Below are 18,510 nucleotides of genomic sequence, written 5' to 3'. Positions count from 1 at the left end.
ACGCTCGAGCGCACGTTCGAATCAGGAGACCAACTTCTTTCTTATCCCTGACATACTCCGAAAGTTTTGCAATAATATTATTCTAACAAAAATATATGAAATGATTACGCCTAACATATATAAATGCCAATATGGTACGTACAGTGTACAGGAAATTATAAATATGGACACTGCGCGTCGGTACCATTAATGTAGCAGTGACATTTGAGTTACCTTCAAACAGCTGCATCTGCATCAGCATGAGGTTCTGCCTTTTTCCCTAGAGATGGCGCTGATATCGCGTCAGCAATCGACAGCAGAAATAATTTTTACAGACTTGGTGTTCCACTGTTCACGGGTGCTCGATTGCACTGACCTCTATCGTTTGAAAGTGAAATTACACGCTAACGGAGCGCATGCGTAAAGAGGAATAGAACAGGAAAATTCACTCACTGCCTATTCTTTATAGTCTCTATTTGCTGGACAGACATTTGTATCTCAGTGTGTTGAATCTCTTAATGACAATATGTGGGCTATTCTGATAGCCGTTGTATATCTTGCATTCAGTACCTGTTTGGAACTGTCGGTGTATGATGATTAGATGGTTGTTTATTATGCGACTCAAAAGTAGTCGTTTCTCTCAATCTTGAAAATAGAGTAAAAAAATTAAGTTCACAATGCGCATCTAGGAATTTCCAATATGAAAATTTATATCGTAGCTGGTTTTGATGCATCAGTTGAGAATTTTATTAAAATTGAACCGTTTGCCAGCTCTGACCATTAATGCCTCCTAATGAAACTGCCTCAATGTGAGGGGAAAAATCGAAACCATGCATACCGCTTCATATATTGACTTGGCCTTCAGAGAAAACACTTTATAATTTTAGTGGATACTTTTTCTAGATGGGTTGAATTTGTTCGGCTTACATCTACCAATACTCAAACCATGATTCTATCCCTTAGACCCATTTTTGCTACACGTGATTCCCATCTGAAATAGTCACAAACAATGGAAAACAATTTACTCGAATGGAATTAAACATGTCACTACAACCCAGTACCTAGTGGATCAGTTGTACGCCAAGTTCGTGAAGTAAAGAACTCGTTGAGGAGGCTCGTCATTGGGTTTTGGGATGTTAGATTATCAAACTTCTTGCTGACGCAACACACCACCACATAATATATTAAAGGATCTACACCAGCAGACCTGCTTATGGGAAAGAACTACGCAAGGCACTGGATCAAATAATACCAAAATAACTTTATAATTATCATTCTGTTTTGAGGCGCTCTTTTAAGGGGCAAGTCTAGAGAGATAATGATGAAAATTCAGCGTTTTGTTTTTATGTTCGTAATTATATTGGAATCTGCCAGTATCATAATAGGCTTATGATTTAATTTCTTATTTGAGATCCCTTTAAAGTGTGTCACAAGACATTTGTCATAAAGATAAATTAAATTGCAAAAAAATTCAAAATGTTCCCTGTGGCTATACAGACTAACCCTGTTGTAATCCAAAGACTTCACCGTTCTGAAGTACCAATCCACAAGTACACGGCAGTTCTAGTTAAGTAAATACATTACATGCACGCATCATTTCAGAAAATTGCCAATATCTCAAAAATATTTTATGCCTTCAAAATGCTCCACAGTATATAATTTTCATCTATCTTCAAATTTGAAACACATATTGTAACTTTTATTCTCCTTTATCCACCACACACCCGACAACAGTGTGACTTTTATTACTAATGATTCACCCTACAACAATGGGTATTCCACTCAACACAGCAACATAATAGTCGTTATTGCACTCCACACGACGACAATGAAAATACACGACGTATATTATTGAGAAGAACAACAATGTACTCCTAATTTCAAATAATGTTCACAATGCACTATGTCCAGAACAAAACTGTCAGTTCCCAGTTCCGAGTTCGTTCGCCTTGGCTAGTTCTTCTAGCTCACTGTTCAAGTTCACTGTACATCGAACTCAGGTCTTCCGGATGCGTGGCTCTCGCCTGAACACTGTCACACTTACGGACTCACTCAAGTTCACTGCACGTCGAACCCAAGTCTTCCCGGTTGCGGTCCACCACACGTCGAACTCCGGTCTTCCAGATGCTCTCGAAGGCTGGCTTCCTTGCTCGAAGACTCACTTGTAGACTTGAAGACTCAAGACTAACTGACTTCCGAAGACTGACTTGCGCTTTTAATTATTACACCATAACTTTTGGAATTTCCGATTCGCGTGGCTTTCTGAATCTTCGAGAGGAATACGCTTTTAGATGCCTTCTATGCTCTCCCCGCTCCGCGCCGTCACCGAAGTTCTCCCCTTGCTTCTTACCGCGCTATAGCTCCTACCAAAGCTTAAGTTTCCGTTTCCCCGCGCCTTCCTTCTCGCTAGATGCGCGCGCAACCCCTTGACGCCACCAGAACGTTCCAGATGGGTGCCACAATATACAGGGTGTCCGGGACAAAATTTACCAATAAGAAATTTTAATAACTCACCAAATAATTGATGGATGAAAATTCTGTTTGCTGGAATTGACAAAGGGACTTCCAAAGTTTCGAATGACCACTAATAAACTTCTATGTGTGCACCTCTTGTAGCACGACAGATGTCCAGGCGATATTCAAGTTATTGCCATCTGTTTCGTAACATTTCTGGAGTGACAGTTGCACAAGCTGCGACAATTCTCCGACGCAGATCCTCCAAATCTGCCACTACAGTCTTGTACACAATGTCTTTTATATATCCCCAAAAAAAGAAATCCAGTGGGGTTAGGTCTGGGGATCTGGGAGGCCGTGCTGTAGGTCCACCTCGACCAATCCATCGCTGAGGAAAGCATTCATTCAAGTGATCTGTAACATGTAATGCATAATGAGGCGGAGCTCCGTCTTGTTGGAAAACATATCCCTGTGAAATTTGAGGAATGGCGTAATTTTGCAGCATATCAAGATACACATTTCCATTGATAGTGTTTTCCACAAAAAAAGAACGGTCCAATCACAGTTTCATGTGTAAGTCCGCACCAAACATTAATCTTAGGGCTGTCTCTTTCCAATTCCCTCACTACATGCGGATTTTCTGATCCCCAGATGCGACAATTATGCCTGTTGACGATCCCACAGACGTGGAAGGTGGACTCATCACTAAACACGACCTTCTGCAGATATCTATTTTCAATATCAATTTTCAACAGCATGTCACTAGCGAAATCATATCGTGCAGGTAAGTCGTTTGGTTTCAACTTTTGAACCAATTTAATCTTGTATGCATGCAGACGTAACCTCTTGTGCAGAACATCGTGGATAGTTGACTTTGGAATTGCAAGTTCCCTGCTGGCACGGCGAACAAACTTACACGGGCTCCGTTGGAAAGCTTGCTGAATTCTGTCGACTTGCTCTTCTGTCACTTTCTTCCCGCGTGGTGTTTTCTCTACAAGAGAACCGGTCTCAAGAAGCTTTCTATGCCAAGTTGTTATTGTGTGCCTATCTGGTGGTTGCTTCTCAGGCCACTGTTGTCTAAATCTTCTCTCCACTATCTTCGGATACTTGAATTCGGCAAGCCAATAGCAGCATTGAACTTTTTGTTGCACTGTGAACGCCATTTTAATTACAGCTATGTCAACAACAATGACCAAATGTTGCCAACATCACACATAAAACTTAAAATGTCCCTCTTTCATTTGCCGCAAATTTCATTTTCCTATCTCCATTATTACGCGAGTTATTAAACTTTCTTATTGGTAAATTTTGTCCCGGACACAGTGTATTTCAAAACCAGCTTAAAAATAGGGTTAGCTTTTGCATGTAGAATTAAAATTATTCTTATTAATGATAATTAAATTAAAAATTAAAAATTTTCAGCGACGTCGACAGCATACGATTAATAATTTTCACATCAGCAGAAACTGTATGAAATTTGAACTTGGAATGTAATAAAGCATAAAAAGATTTCTGGGCTATATTGAAAATATGATTGACTCAGAGAATTCTGAATTTGCATATCATATTATAATCAAAATATCGATAACTCATGAATCGTTTGGTCAATTCATCTGAAATGTTATATAGAATGTCGGTTTATAAAATTCCTTCATCTGCATAAGTTTGAGTGCAATATGTTAAGAATTGTGGAAGTAACAAATTTCACTGCATTCCCCTTAATGTCGGAGGCCGTGTTCACCCAAGAATATTTGGCCAGAATCCTACGTGAGTAATTATTATTGCAATGGTTTAAAACGATCAAAATTAGGCTTTTGGGTGTCCTGGAACTTGGCTTTAACCTTCCTGTTATGTTCGAAACTTTGTCACACATGTTGTGAATGGGTCAGTTTGACCCAGCATTTGAAAAATGGATATAATAGTAAAACAACTTCTTTTATTTAAGCCTTGGTAAAAAAAAGCATATAATATCCTATTTTCCAATGTGTGAACACAAAATAATTACCAATTTACTCTATGCAAATATTGCAATAGGCCTAAAATGTTTGCATGACCTTGGCAGAGAAACGCTTTGCACCTATTACATTTTACAGTAATTTGGTCTTTCTTCGGTCTACATTCCTTTTTGTTGCACTTTATCCTGAACTCGTTCCTGGAACATTTTCCAAACTTAGTTTTATCTTCTGAGGCGGGCTTCTTGTCATTTTTTTTCTCGCATTGCTTGTGTTAATTGTAGGCCTAATCCAATTCCTTCAGGAACAATCTTCATCTGTACAATTTATTTGGATTGTACTCGCATGAACATATAATACATAAGCATTTATTCCTGCAATATCAAGTACATTGTAAAACACACAATCAGACGATCTTTTAGTACACCTTTTGCAAGAGTAGGTACTGGCACGTTTATCCGTGGTGTCAATTCCTCCCTTCGTTTTGTTGTAATGTAATATGATTGCAGGCTTTCTGTGTTCTTCTGAAGATAGAATGCAGTCGTGATGCAAAATCACTGATTTATTCTTCTAAGACACATACGACACCATAGTTACGTCGGACTGAAATCCGAAAATGGTTCGACTCCCTGGTCTCGTGCAGTTCAGGTGCATATCTTATGGTTTGTCTTTTCTCAGAGTCCTGACTAACGTTAGATTCCTCTTGAGAAGTTCCTCGGCCCAAATATAATAATCTGTGGTGCTACAGCCCACGAAGGGCCAAGACCGACCAGCCGGCTGATGGCCTCACGACGACATGCCGAAGCAGAGGTGAACGTTCATCCAACCAGAATGAAGGTATCGTATGGTTAGCATGATGAGCCCCCCCAGCCGTTATAGTTGGTTTGCATAACCGGATTTCACTACCTATCATAGCTCCCCAAGTGCATCACGATGCTGGGTGAGCACCGGTCCCATATATTGGCCGAAATTTCATGAGAAAATTTCGTCCCTCATGAGGACTCAAATCAGCGCGCATTCCATCACGCGAGTCCTAGGCAGGACCACGACGCCACGGCGTGGGACCGGCCAAAATATAGCTGGTGAGAAAATTGTTCGTGGTGATGTTTCGATCAGTCTTTTCAATGCTACCAACATTTCTGCCTTGGTTTGTTTCTCGTGGTCCACTTTCTGGCTTTGCTTTGCAGACTTCTGTTGCGCAAACATATTATGCTGTTTTTACATCACAATTTTATACCATACTTGCCTCTGGATTTTGGAAGTGTGTACTGGCGGAAGGGACATTTGTCTCGAAATGGCACCAACTGCTCATATACTGTGACATCTTGACATGTAGAAAAAAGATATAATAGCAGCCAATTTGTCATGACGTCATCTAACTGGTCGGACTGATTTGTTGTCAAACTTGAGAAACCTGCTAGTAGTATGAAAAAACTGAAGTGATACCTTTGCACAGAAAACAGGTCTACTATACATACTGTCCCATAGTTCTTGAAGTGATTATCCAGTAGATCTGTACACACCGGCTAATATCAGTGTGAGTGAGTGAGTGAGTGAGTGAGTGAGTGAGTGAGTGAGTGAGTGAGTGAGTGAGTGAGTGAGTGAGTGTGAATTTGTATCGGAACACAACAACAGTACGTAACTCATAATTAAAATCAAAATCCGTGACTGGGTCTAAATGACCCAAACACAATAAATGTGTCAAAGTGAAAAATATGACAAAGTACTATATTTTTGTGGCCAAAAGTAATAGGAAATATTCGTAATGATGTTTTTTAGGATTACTCAAAGTCTTGTCACAATATCGCTGTTTTTGTAGGTTTTACGTTAATTTTAGTAAATGCAATGGGTCATTTAGACCCATTCACAATAGGAAGATTAAGAACTCATACCTCTATGATGTCGAATTACAAAATAGTAACATAGAAAAACGGCATGTTGATTCAGTTACGGAAACGTGTATGAATCATCTGAGTGGTGGGGAGTGTTGTAAGTCTTAGTCACGATGTGTGGGCTTTGGTGATTGTTGCTTATCTTGATTTAATGTCTGAATAAATATTTCCTTGAATTCATTATGTGAATATTACTATAATTATTTAATAATACTAATAAATGCAATTACACTTTCTATCGCTACGAAGAGTTCTTATGTTGCAATTGTTTGATAAGGCTGCCCTCAATTCTGTGTCAGGTATTGTACGATTTTGTATTTATATTTTATTTGGAAATGATCTGTATAGCGCTAAATGCGCTGATCAATCAATAACTTTTTTTTATTGTTTGATAGCACACATGTCATCAATGGCGGTTCCTCTATGGAACAGACGGAACAGGTTGTTCCCTTCCTCCCTGCCCCCTTAACTGAGATTGTGAGATATACTTCATTCTAAAGGATAGGCCTACTTGCAGTTTTCGAAAAGCGAGAGCAGCTATCGTTAGCAGGCTTATTGCAGTGAATAGAAAACGACTCGAGCGAGCCCTTCCCGTGTACTGTGCGTGATGATGTGAGTGAGAGTCTCAGTTAACGTTTTCTCCGAAGCAGGCCGAGCTGACACAAACTTACCCGAGTATCTCTGGAAGCTGTAGAATACCCTCTTTCCTCGCGGAGTATTGAGAAGTGTGGAATGTACTGTTTCATCAAGCTAGGTTATTTATGTAGTGATAATTCGAAAAACACTCAAGTTCGAAAAGTTTTTCATGTGACACAATACAGTGTGTGAAATTATACAATAGTTCTTAAAAATATGTACGATTTACTCATTCACGGCCTGAGTTAAATATGACGAAATAATGGCACTGGAACAGGTGACTCCTGCCTGTTCCAACTTCAACGAGGCCAAGCGCGAGCGCCCTGATGCGAACCAAGACAGCGATCGTTGTATCGATCAGCTGAAGTCGAGACTTTTAGTTCGATCAATTTTGCTGAGAAAAGCGCGGTTATTTTGAATGGCAACCCTACTCCTCTCCTTACAGAACTTAAAACTAAAACAAAATCTTATAAAAGATATTTGCAAAGCAGCTACTATAATTCTGTGAAATAGTTAACTGGGTGCTCGTCAAGCGGTAAATTGTGGTTTAATTTAGGTTTATTGATTGTTAGTTAACGGTATTATATATTTAGCCCTACTACTACTACTACTACTACTACTACTACTACTACTACTACTACTACTACTACTACTACTACTACTACTACTACTAATAATAATAATAATAATAATAATAATAATAATAATATATCATTAATCTGTTTTATATTAATATATTCTTTTTCTGATTAAGTTGTTAATGAAGTAAAAAAAAAAGGAATTTGCAATGTTGCAAAAATCATAATACAGAGTTTTATATTAGGTCTATAATTATTATTATTATTATTATTATTATTATTATTATTATTATTATTATTATTATTATTATTTCTGATCTGTTCCCCATTGAGAATTAGCACCGCACGCCACTGCATGTCATATAGCGGTGTGTCAATTTTCCATACATAGAAGTCTTGTCATAATCTACCGTAATTTCTAAGGAACCGTCCTCATTTTGAATGCATGTTTCATATCATGTTAAACTATCCATCAAATAAATAAAGTTCGTGTCCTTTCATGTTGGAAATATTGTTAAAAATATTGTCTTCTAATTCAAGTAGTATCTAAAATTATTTACATCAATTTCGTCCTTCAGTTTCTACAATAAATATAAATTTAAAATATTTAAATCCAGAGATCCATGAGTACAATCCTAGACAACAGAACCGATCATCGGAAATCTTTCTGATGAATGTCATTGAGGAATCTGTTTGTGCATGGTTGTGTTGTGCTTAATGAATCAACCATCAGTTTTCTCCTCTTTTGCCAATTAAGTTATTAATGTAATGTCAAAATTCGCTGCCTTCTTGCTAAACCCCCCAACTATTCTACACGTAGTAGTAGCACACCAAGTCATTTCTTAATTATAGGTTTTCCATTACCGGTACATAATGTTCTCCAAAATGCACGCATCATGAAATTTATGAAATTTTCATTTTTACTATTTATTTGTTAAATAGCTTCTCATTTAAGGGGACACGTGTGGTTTTTAAAAATTCTATAATTTTCATCCAAAATTTATTCATTTTAAAGTACACAAACATGCCTAAAATACTATCATCTGTCAAAATGTTGTGCTATTTGGGCTAATAGTTTTGAATCTGTATTTGTTAAATATATTTTATATCGACGTCACCAAAAAGGCTCCTTACGACAAAGTTTTCAAAATGTTTAGTTCATATTCGCTCAAAAGATTGAAAACAGTCATGGGAATATAAATTAATTAGCTTTTGAGCTCAGTCTAAATAGAGAGTCACGATACATTTTTAAGTGGATTTTCTTAATTTTTCACCATTATTTCACCATAGTGTCCCCTTAAAATAAATGAAAGATTTCTTGCGTTCCTATAGACTTCAGATTAAGCATAGCAGTTTAAAGTTTATGCTACTCCAATCTCTAGTACTATTAGATACATATATTTACAATATTCCTTTTGTAAATGCTAAAACTTACTCATTTGCGAATGTTGTCCTGCATATTTCACCACAAGCGTCTAAAATAAAGTTGTTTCTAAGTAACTGTTATCTTTAGAAAATGTTGTACACGAAGTATCATTCTATGCAGATATTTTCATGGCATAACTTAAGCCCTACATTAATTTGCACTGAAAAAGGATTTCTATAGTCCTCAATGTCTCTATTTAAAATATTCTAGTGTAAGTTCACATAACACTCAGACAGTAGAATGATTAATCAAATGTACTCAGCAGTTGCAAATAATAATAATAATAATAATAATAATAATAATAATAATAATAATAATAATAATAATAATAATCCTGGGGTCAACAGGCTGCAGAGGGTTAATGTCGACAAGCCGACTGCTGGTCTCACATCAACATACTTCAGCAGACGTGAACGATCATCCTACTAATAACGGAGTATTGTGTTGTTAGCACAATGATCCTCGTATCCATTATAGCTGGTTTAAGAAATCAGATTTCACTACTCATTGTAGCTCCCCAAATTCATCACGATGTTGGATGGGCACCGATTCCATACAATGATTAAATTTTATGAGAAATAAAATAAACACTCGATCTAGCAGCAGTTTTCATCACCTATTTTTTTTTTCCTTACAAAAATACAGAGAAGTCGATTTCTACATCTCCGTATAAATATAATTTTTTTATTTTCCGGCACTGAGCATTTTTGTTTTTTGCCTGAACATGTAGCAGTATACTGCAATTTTTCGTAGAGTATTGCATGAATTTTGTTACATTTAACTATAAGTCGCATTATTTAGAAAGTACAAACACTAGAAGTTAAAACTTGCCAGAACTTTGTTCTCACGATTTTTTTTTAACTTTATTGCAGAAGGAACAGTGTCGACATATCGGTTTTAGATAAAAAAAATATTTACCATATTTACCTTCAGTCATAATTAACCACAGAATTGTGTAATTTGGAGTATAATAGCTATGTGATTACCACTTACAAAAAATTTAGTTCTTTAATAGAGAGAACACGAAATGGCATAAGCATTTATGGTCGTTTTCATGCACCATACTAACAAGTAGCATTACTTAACTTGCTGTAATTGTTGCTCATCAGGCAAGGGCCTATCTCATACAAATGCTTGTACAATAAGTTTATCTCATTTTTTCAAAAGCGTTTTAATAAATATTGCATCAAATAAACAATGAGAAGTGGAGAAAGGTTTCATTATTTTTATGCTCGACCACGCCGAAATATAGTAACTATACACCTGGTAGCAGCCCTTTAATGGACCTCATTAAAGTACACCTATTCATTAAAGTTCAGGTGTCCCACAAATCAGAAAATACCATTGTAGCAATATGAAAGCGCAAGTATCGATTATTCTCGGATATGCAATCGAAAGAAAACAATGAATCAATAAATCACCTATATTTGAAATAAAGTCAGTTCTGTTACTATAATAATTAGCGTTAATTGTAAATAATATTCCAATAAATTCAATTTGTCATTTCGTTTTTCAATATCTAATTCAATTTCAAGGTTATATCAAGATTAATGTTTATTTTACTCTCTAGATTATAGCAAGGTCAATGTCGACATTTGTTACTCGGAAAAAAATCAATACTTTCGCGCCTGCGCACATTTCACAATTTACGAGGTATTGCACAAGGTCAGTTCCGCTCCTCAGTCAGATAAGAATAACATGAATACTTACGAATAATTTCAAGTTATAAATATGGTCGAGCATAAAAAGTCGTATGAAACTTGACTATAATGGTAATTAAGAAGCTCGTATGAATATTATGAAACTTGCTTCCGCTCGTTTCATAAACATACTCGCGTCTTAATTACTACCATTATAGGCTCGTTGCATAATGTACTATTAAAACCTAACAGGTAATAACAATTTTGTCAATCATATTCAAAATTAATTACAAAAATAAAAAGTTGAATACAAAATTTTGTTTAATGTTATGCCATTCACGTTTGGCATAGCATTCTGGAATATAATTAAGCGAGAACATTGTAAAATATCGTCTGAGGTTTCAGTGATATCGATGATTTGGAATTCCAAGTGGGCTTTAAACATGATAACGCAGCACCCGCGCTTCAACAGTTTTGCAAGGGGCGCCTGTCTTCTAGATAGTGAGCACGAACTTCCGCACATACCAGTTATTTTATGCTACAGGTGGGGATTTTAGCAGAAACACTATATAAGCACGACTTTCTTTACAATATGTATTAATTTTGTTCAAGTCTTGGCTAGCTTTAAAATGAATTCTATCATCTGTTTTACTCTGCTGTGTGTTTTATCTGCGTTGGCTAGAAATGTTACAGAAGACTTCATGCGGTAGGTATTTCCTTGTGTATTTAAGATACGAAGTTAAACCTCTCAATGTTGAAGCAATTTTTCAACTTTTTTCGAATAAAATAATTTTCTCGATTTTAGACGAAATTCTACATGTAATAAAGAACGAGAGAATAAAACACTTAAGGGAAGAGGATGGTATTTTTTGGTGAAAAATGAGTAAATTTTCAAAAAACAATTTTTTTCCTTAAAATACTCTGTGATATGTGTAGAATACATTGTATAATATTTTGTGGGTATTTGTGCCCTTATCAGTTGTTCAGACGCCATTTTTAAACTTCCTGCGCTCTGGATTTTTAAATCACACCGCCCTTTTGTTTGTTGTTTCCGGAACTTCATTTTTTTTTCAAAACCAAATTTTTCTTTAAAATACTCTGTGATGTGTGTGTAATACATTGTATAACATTGTGTGGGTATCTGTGCCCTTATTGGATGTTGAGACGCCATTTTTCAAGTTCCTGCGCTCTGGATTATTAAATCACACTCCCTTTGATTGCTGTTTCTGGAACTTTACTTTTTTCGGTACATAGCCAGACAAAAATCGATATAATTTTTTAACTATTAAAGATATATGAATGGAATTTAGAATACACATTCTCTAGACTACTAGGAAACTTTTCTCTGTAACGGAATTTCCCTAATTGATTTCATTTTAAAAATAAGTCTCTCTGTTTGCAAGAAAGAAAATAAAAAAAATGTTATTAAATTTTAATTGTTTATTTTACAAATGTAGGAACTAATATCAAATTTCTGTTACAGACAGTTTGTAGAGCGTGCTTTTACAAATAAATTGTAACATAGTGTTTGAATTTATCTTTAAAAATGGCTTAGATATATCGAGTTTAGTAAAATCCTGCATTGGGTACATTTTTTTTTTCAAATCTGCCTCCCAAATAATTTATTCAAAATATTTATATTTTGTTGAGTTGCTATAGCCATGAGCTCTCTACATACAAAAAATTAATATTTTACACCAAATAAGAAAAAAGTTTTAAAAATTACTATCCTCTCCCCTTAATCTGTGCTTCAAGTTCACATACCATCAGTCTTTTACAACTAATTATGATAATATTGTAAGAAAATCAGTGTAAATAACGCCAGAAGAGAAACAAATTTATTAGAACAAAATTTACCTGATATATGCGCCACATTAACGAGTCTATGTTTCTTTGTTCGCGCTACTCTAAATTCAAAATAATTTTTTATAATAGCAGTCTCCTCTTAGATACGTCAAACTCTAACAACTTTGAATGTCTATTACGTTCCACTACTTCTACTCGTGCTTTGATGGTTTGGTAACTTCTACAATCTCGAGACATTGACTTAAGTAGGATATAGCTCCGCAATTAACAATTAAACTTGATGTTGAGGCAGAAATGTTGCTTGTATATGCTTCATTCGTTATACAGACTTAAGTGTAAGACTAACAGCCTGACGTAAAGTGTATTCAAATTAGCAAACAAGTAGAGCTTTCAGATTGAAAAATATATACACTAAAATTGTCAATTTTATTGTTCTCTAGTGGTATTATCGATTGATGGATCAATTGTGTTTCTTTCGAGATCATATACTTTGTTTACATCTTTACTCTAACTACAAAAATGGGCAATAATGAAACACGGCTATTTCTGTACTTGAGAATAAGTTCTATAATGCTGTTTTGTGTTTGATATTTTCCAAGATCGGCCCTAGTTTCATTTCAACGCAATGCCATTTTTTGTTGCCTAAGTTTACTTTGTGAAAAGGCCTTAAAAATTATTCACATGCCGTAAATCTCTGACACCCTGTAGTTTTAGTTCCCTTCTAAAGAATATGTGACAGCATTTTTATCCTTCCTTAAAAATCCAAAACCTTCTTCCGACAGCACAAATTCATAACATATGAGCGAACAGCCTTGTCAATTTTTTTCAAGTTAAACGATATATTCTTACTGTCATCATTGTATCTGTAAATTGACATGACATTTCGCTTTCCTTGATCGCCGATATTACATACTGGTTTGGTATCTCCTTCAAAACCATGTTTTCATCATGACGAGTACAACCTTCATAATTCTTGACAGAAATGTTAGCCATTGGAACAATATCAGAACTACAACGCAAATAATCTCTCAAAGAAACGCTTCACAGAAACGCATTTCACTATAGTTGCATTGTCTTTCGCAAATATTGATCAGTCTACATTTAATATTATTATCATAATTTATTTCCACTTGTACAAATTTAATCTTATAACCAATCCAGAAAAAATAATTCACACGTTACTTATGTGAAAGTAGATTTAGGTTGGGTTAGGTTAGTTTAGTGGGTATCATTTAAACCAGAACTGTGAACATTGCTGATCTATTGTGCAACCTCTCCACACTCATTTTCACATTATGAAGATACTACTAGTCTAACGAGAGACAGCAAGCAGTAGGAAAAGCTGGAGTTTCACAATTTCTTTCACGTCTTTTAATAATAAATTCTTCTTGTTTCTATGATCCACAGTAGCTGTCAGATAACATCATCTAAATATATATTAAATAAACTTAAATTATTAAATACATTTAACAAACAACAAGCCAGAAATACTCAAAAACTTACATCACTTCCATGAAACTCCTGAAGTACCTTACAATAGTATTATTGCTCTGGTTACATTATGTACGAGTATTTACAGCAATCAGAACAATTTTTGGGTTGCAGACGTGCCGGTTTCCTGCCCATGACGTCGATTTATTCCGTGCCACTAACTCTCGAAAAAATCTTATTGCTTATCAACGGAAAACTCGTAAACAAATGAATCTATTCACGTTCTCTTTTTATAAAATAAATTTCAGATCTTTGGCTAAAACTTCTCATTGGAAAATTTCCAGGAAACTAAAAACAAGAAAATTCCTAGCACAGCGATCATTCTCTTGCAGTTAGCGGAAATTTTAAAATGAAATTAGTTTCATTTGAGGTTCGTATTTGTAATAAGAAACAATTCTACATAATTTTACTTATACTCGCGTACTCGTGGTATTGTAAGAAACAATAACATATCAAATTTGCCGAGGTCTGTAACTAAAAAAGAAATAAAATATTTGTGATGTTATTTATTTGGCCACCGCACCACAGAACATGGTAATAATCATGTTCAACATCAAAAGCATACAAGCAAGATTCTCTATAAAGGCCTGCAGTAGCTTTATAACTTAAAAAGAACTTATTTTAATCCGTCTTAAGCATTCCTTCGTAACTAAGTCTGATACTCCCGAGTTCACTTTGTTAGTTCAATGAAGTAACTTTCAACAATGCGACATCTCGATGCGACTAAAGCTTCACGCTCAAATAATAATTTCTTATACAAATCCTTTCAGTCTCAGTGACCAGATACGTGGTACATTCATTAAGTTCTGAGACTGAGGGCATAGTGGCGGTGTGGTGCACTAGAACGGATAGGTGGCGCCGTGATATGGTACCTTGTCAGTTAGTCTCTCGTCCCAGCATCATACAGTTACGTGCATATAGTGTAAGCAGAACTACGGTCATTGTTGTGACGGTGATTTGAATGCGCGCATCGGAACTCGAGTATGTTGCAGTTTGAGCAACGGGCAAACGTCACGTTCTGTCAGAAATTAGGCGAAATTGCTATAACCGATCATAACTGGAGAAGAAACATGGTGCTTCCTTTACGATCTGCAACTGAAGCGACAATCCGCCACCTGGAAAACGCCATTTTCCACGACAGAAAAATCCGCAACAAGACAGGTCAAAAGGCAAGGTGATGCTTTAACAGTTTTTTTTTTATTCAAATGGAATTGTTCACATAGAATTCATCCCACAAGGTGCAACTGTAGACAAGATCCTCTACAAAGAGATTCTTGGCCGTTTACGCAATTCAATTCGTCGTAAGCGTCCTGAGCTTTGGCATAGGAAGAATTGGCTGTTGCTACACGACAACGCCTCTGCACATCGCTCCATCCTTGTCCAAGAGGAACTTGCAAGGCAAAAGGTCGCTGTTTTGCCACACCCTCCGTACTCACCTGATCTCGCACCATGCGATTTTTTTTCTCTTTCCCCTCATGAAATCAATCCTACGTGGGCGTAATTTTTATGCGGCCGATAAGGTCATGACTGCCACAAGAGAAGCCATACGGCGTCTTCCTGCCAACATCTTTCAGCAGTGCTTCCAGCAGCTACACCAACGTTGGCAGACGTGCATAGCGGCCAACGGCGACTATATTGAGGGAGGATGTCGATCTGTTTAAGTGTACGCCGTATCACGCGGCATCTTCTGAGACATCCAGATTCTTGTGGGTGCCTACCCTTCAGGCGTCAGTGTCAGAACTTAATGACTGTACCACGTATGAGTATACAGCAGCGATAAAGAAGTACGTTGTCAGTAATTTGTGGTTTTATGGACATACAATTTATACTTTAACTTAACTTACAGCTTCCTTTGATACAAACTTCGAATCTTGTACAAGTTGTACAGTCCTATAATTTATCTAATACTGTATGTGAGAATTCCCTAAATACGCTACCATTCAAGTTCTTTTTTTTAATTCCATACAAAATGTCTATTGTTTAGATTATGTTACTATTATTAAATGTAATATTTACTTGATATTTTTTATCAATTCGGATATTTTGTATGATATCTTCATTGGCAACTTCTTGAATAAGTACATTTCACGAAATTATTATATGCAACAGTTCTCTCTTCTTCAATATACAGATTCACTTCACTTCTTATTAACGACTAAAAGAGACTGTTCATCTATCAGTAGCAGCCCAGACAAACAAAAAATAAGTCATACATGTTACGTGGTTTATGATGTATGTCATGACCTTCTCTAGATAAAAAGTAGGCCTACAAATGCATTATCAGAAAACTTTATTTTAACTATGAAGTACATTTTTATGATACTGTAACAGCTATAAAGTTATGAAAATTGCGATTAGCATTCCAATGTACACAAATCATTTCTAGATATTTCTGATTCTCTACTTGTCACAGATGTAGTGGAATCAGAGAAATTGAGAAGTAAGACATATGGCAACTTTTTTAAATCAAATTTCGATTTTGTGAGAAAAATTTTTCAATTAGAGGAATTTTATTATAAAATTATGTTATTTGAAACTGAACTATTCGATAAAGTAGGTGAACTTTGAGGTAAAACATGTCTGTAACGCACAAAAGCAAGGACATGCCTAGGAGAAACAAAATGTAAAAGTTATAATTTCGCTAAACTCTAAATATTTATACAGTCATAATATGGATGCCAACTCTTACAAATTTAGTAAAACTTCTCTCAGAAGACAAACTACTTCAAATGTTAAATATGTTTAAATTCTCGCCCTCATTATAGCAGATAATGATACTCCTTTAATGCAGTCCCAGATATTGCTAGGATTAGTTGTTCTTCGGAACTTCCGCTGTAGAATCTAATGAAGTTGTGCTAATTATAAGATAATGTGGTGCAGTAATAAATCGTCGCCTAATGGTGATAATAAAAGTTGTAAATTGTGGATAAATGTGAAATGACAACAGACACGGGAATATCTAACTTGTTCTTTGCTCATTATCCTGACAGAATTAATCAAATTACACTGTCACCTTCTATTATGTGCCTGAATTATTTAACTTATGTAACAATTCTCAAGGACGAAATCAAAAATTTCCAAACGTCGAATGTAATTTTCTCCTTAAGTTCATAGGCCTATGTATACAAAAACTATGACAAAAGGCAATACCGGTACCTTTCAAACTGCATTTACAACATTAGCATCGTCATCAACAATACGATCGAGTGAAGACAATTAAACATTCCCTCATTTGTAAAATGATCATATACGAGAAAGTGTGTGTCAAGGATTTCTTCCTTTGCTGACTAATTGATGACTAAAGTGGGAATTCTATTCAAAGTTTTCACTGTCAGCGATACCAATTTATTATCACATATACTTAGTCATACACATTCCGCCTTGAGCGATATGCCTACGTTTCGTGCATATAGAAACAGTTACAACATGATAAATTCGTAGATTTATAGCGGAAGTTTCGTTTTTACTACTTTTTTCCATAAACATAGATAAACAATGTACAATATATGAGGCACAAAGTCTCTTTCTGATAATTAAACTGAAGACAATTTTATCTTGACCTCAGCATTTTCTAGATCTAGAAAAATGAGGCCAGAACAATGGCAACAATAAAACTATCTTAGTTATAGCTAATTATTTTCTTATCGGTACGTTAAAAATGGCGTTAAGTGATAGCTCATCCAACTATCCATGACTCTGGAAATGAGTGGACCAAAGGATTCAGTTCATTATGGTAAGAATAGTGATGATATAGACAGTGTAGAGATTGGAAAACAGAACTAGTGTTACGACAAAGGAACAGATACCGTCAACCGGGTATATTTTACACAAGGGGGGTAACTTCACACATTTCTAGAAAAATATTTAGAAGGCAGCACATTACAGACAATGTGTAGCAACTCCGTGGAACTGATTCTATGTGACAACAGCACATATGTGTGGTACACTGAAGTGTGTGCCAATTTTAAAATTGTTATACACCATTTTTCTAGAAATGTGTAAAGTTACCCCCCTTGTGTACAGTATACCCGGTCGACGGTATTACCCTCTACCAGAAGTTAGTATGAATACAGAGAGAATTGCTCATAGAGTGCTGCAGTGAAAGTCATAAATCATAATATTGTTTCCATTTGGGAACGTGATATGAGCTGAATTATACGACTGTACGTGTGTATCGTAAAGCAGACATGTAACAAACAGCGAACATCAAAGAGTGTCACAGAAACGTTTCAAATAATGAAACAATCGTTTAAACCACGGAAGAAAATTAGAAGACGAACATCCTGAACTAGTGAAAAACATTTAAACTCTAGAGTTGGTATTCACTATTCCCATTGATTTATGAAAATAATTGTATTATATCATGTGCGTTAATAAGGATACAGTTCGAGAATAATTAATAAATTAAGAATTACAGAAGCTAAAGTATGTGCGTAATGTTCACATTAATTCACAATGGACAGCAGATCCGAGTTTAAAACTCAAGAGGTCCCTAAAAATAAATCTATCTTCCTGAATTATATTGTTACTAATAAATTATTTCTATAAATATGGGAAGATGTAATATTAAAAAAAAAGAAAGGACAGTTAAAATTAGATTTATAATAAATCAGTGGAACGAATATCGATCCCAAATAAATCACTGGTCTGTTACAG

The 18,510-nt window shown here is 35.6% G+C and overlaps 1 protein-coding gene across 2 annotated transcripts in view; it reads left to right on the top strand.

Annotated features, from left to right (window-relative positions):
- The first annotated feature begins 11,170 nt into the window (after positions 1 to 11,170).
- Positions 11,171 to 18,510, top strand: part of LOC138709620 (lysosomal aspartic protease-like) — a 32,834-nt gene continuing 25,494 nt past the window's right edge. For both annotated transcript variants that reach the window (XM_069840521.1, XM_069840520.1), the window contains exon 1: positions 11,171 to 11,263. In XM_069840521.1, the coding sequence (XP_069696622.1) occupies positions 11,187 to 11,263 (77 nt within the window). In that variant the 5' untranslated portion in view covers positions 11,171 to 11,186. The remainder of the gene's footprint in view (positions 11,264 to 18,510) is intronic.

The sequence above is a fragment of the Periplaneta americana genome, chromosome 11, assembly GCF_040183065.1.
Source record: "Periplaneta americana isolate PAMFEO1 chromosome 11, P.americana_PAMFEO1_priV1, whole genome shotgun sequence".
NCBI lineage: Eukaryota > Metazoa > Arthropoda > Insecta > Blattodea > Blattidae > Periplaneta > Periplaneta americana.
Note: the sequence above shows the minus strand (reverse complement) of the source record. Positions and strands in the feature narration are given on the sequence as shown.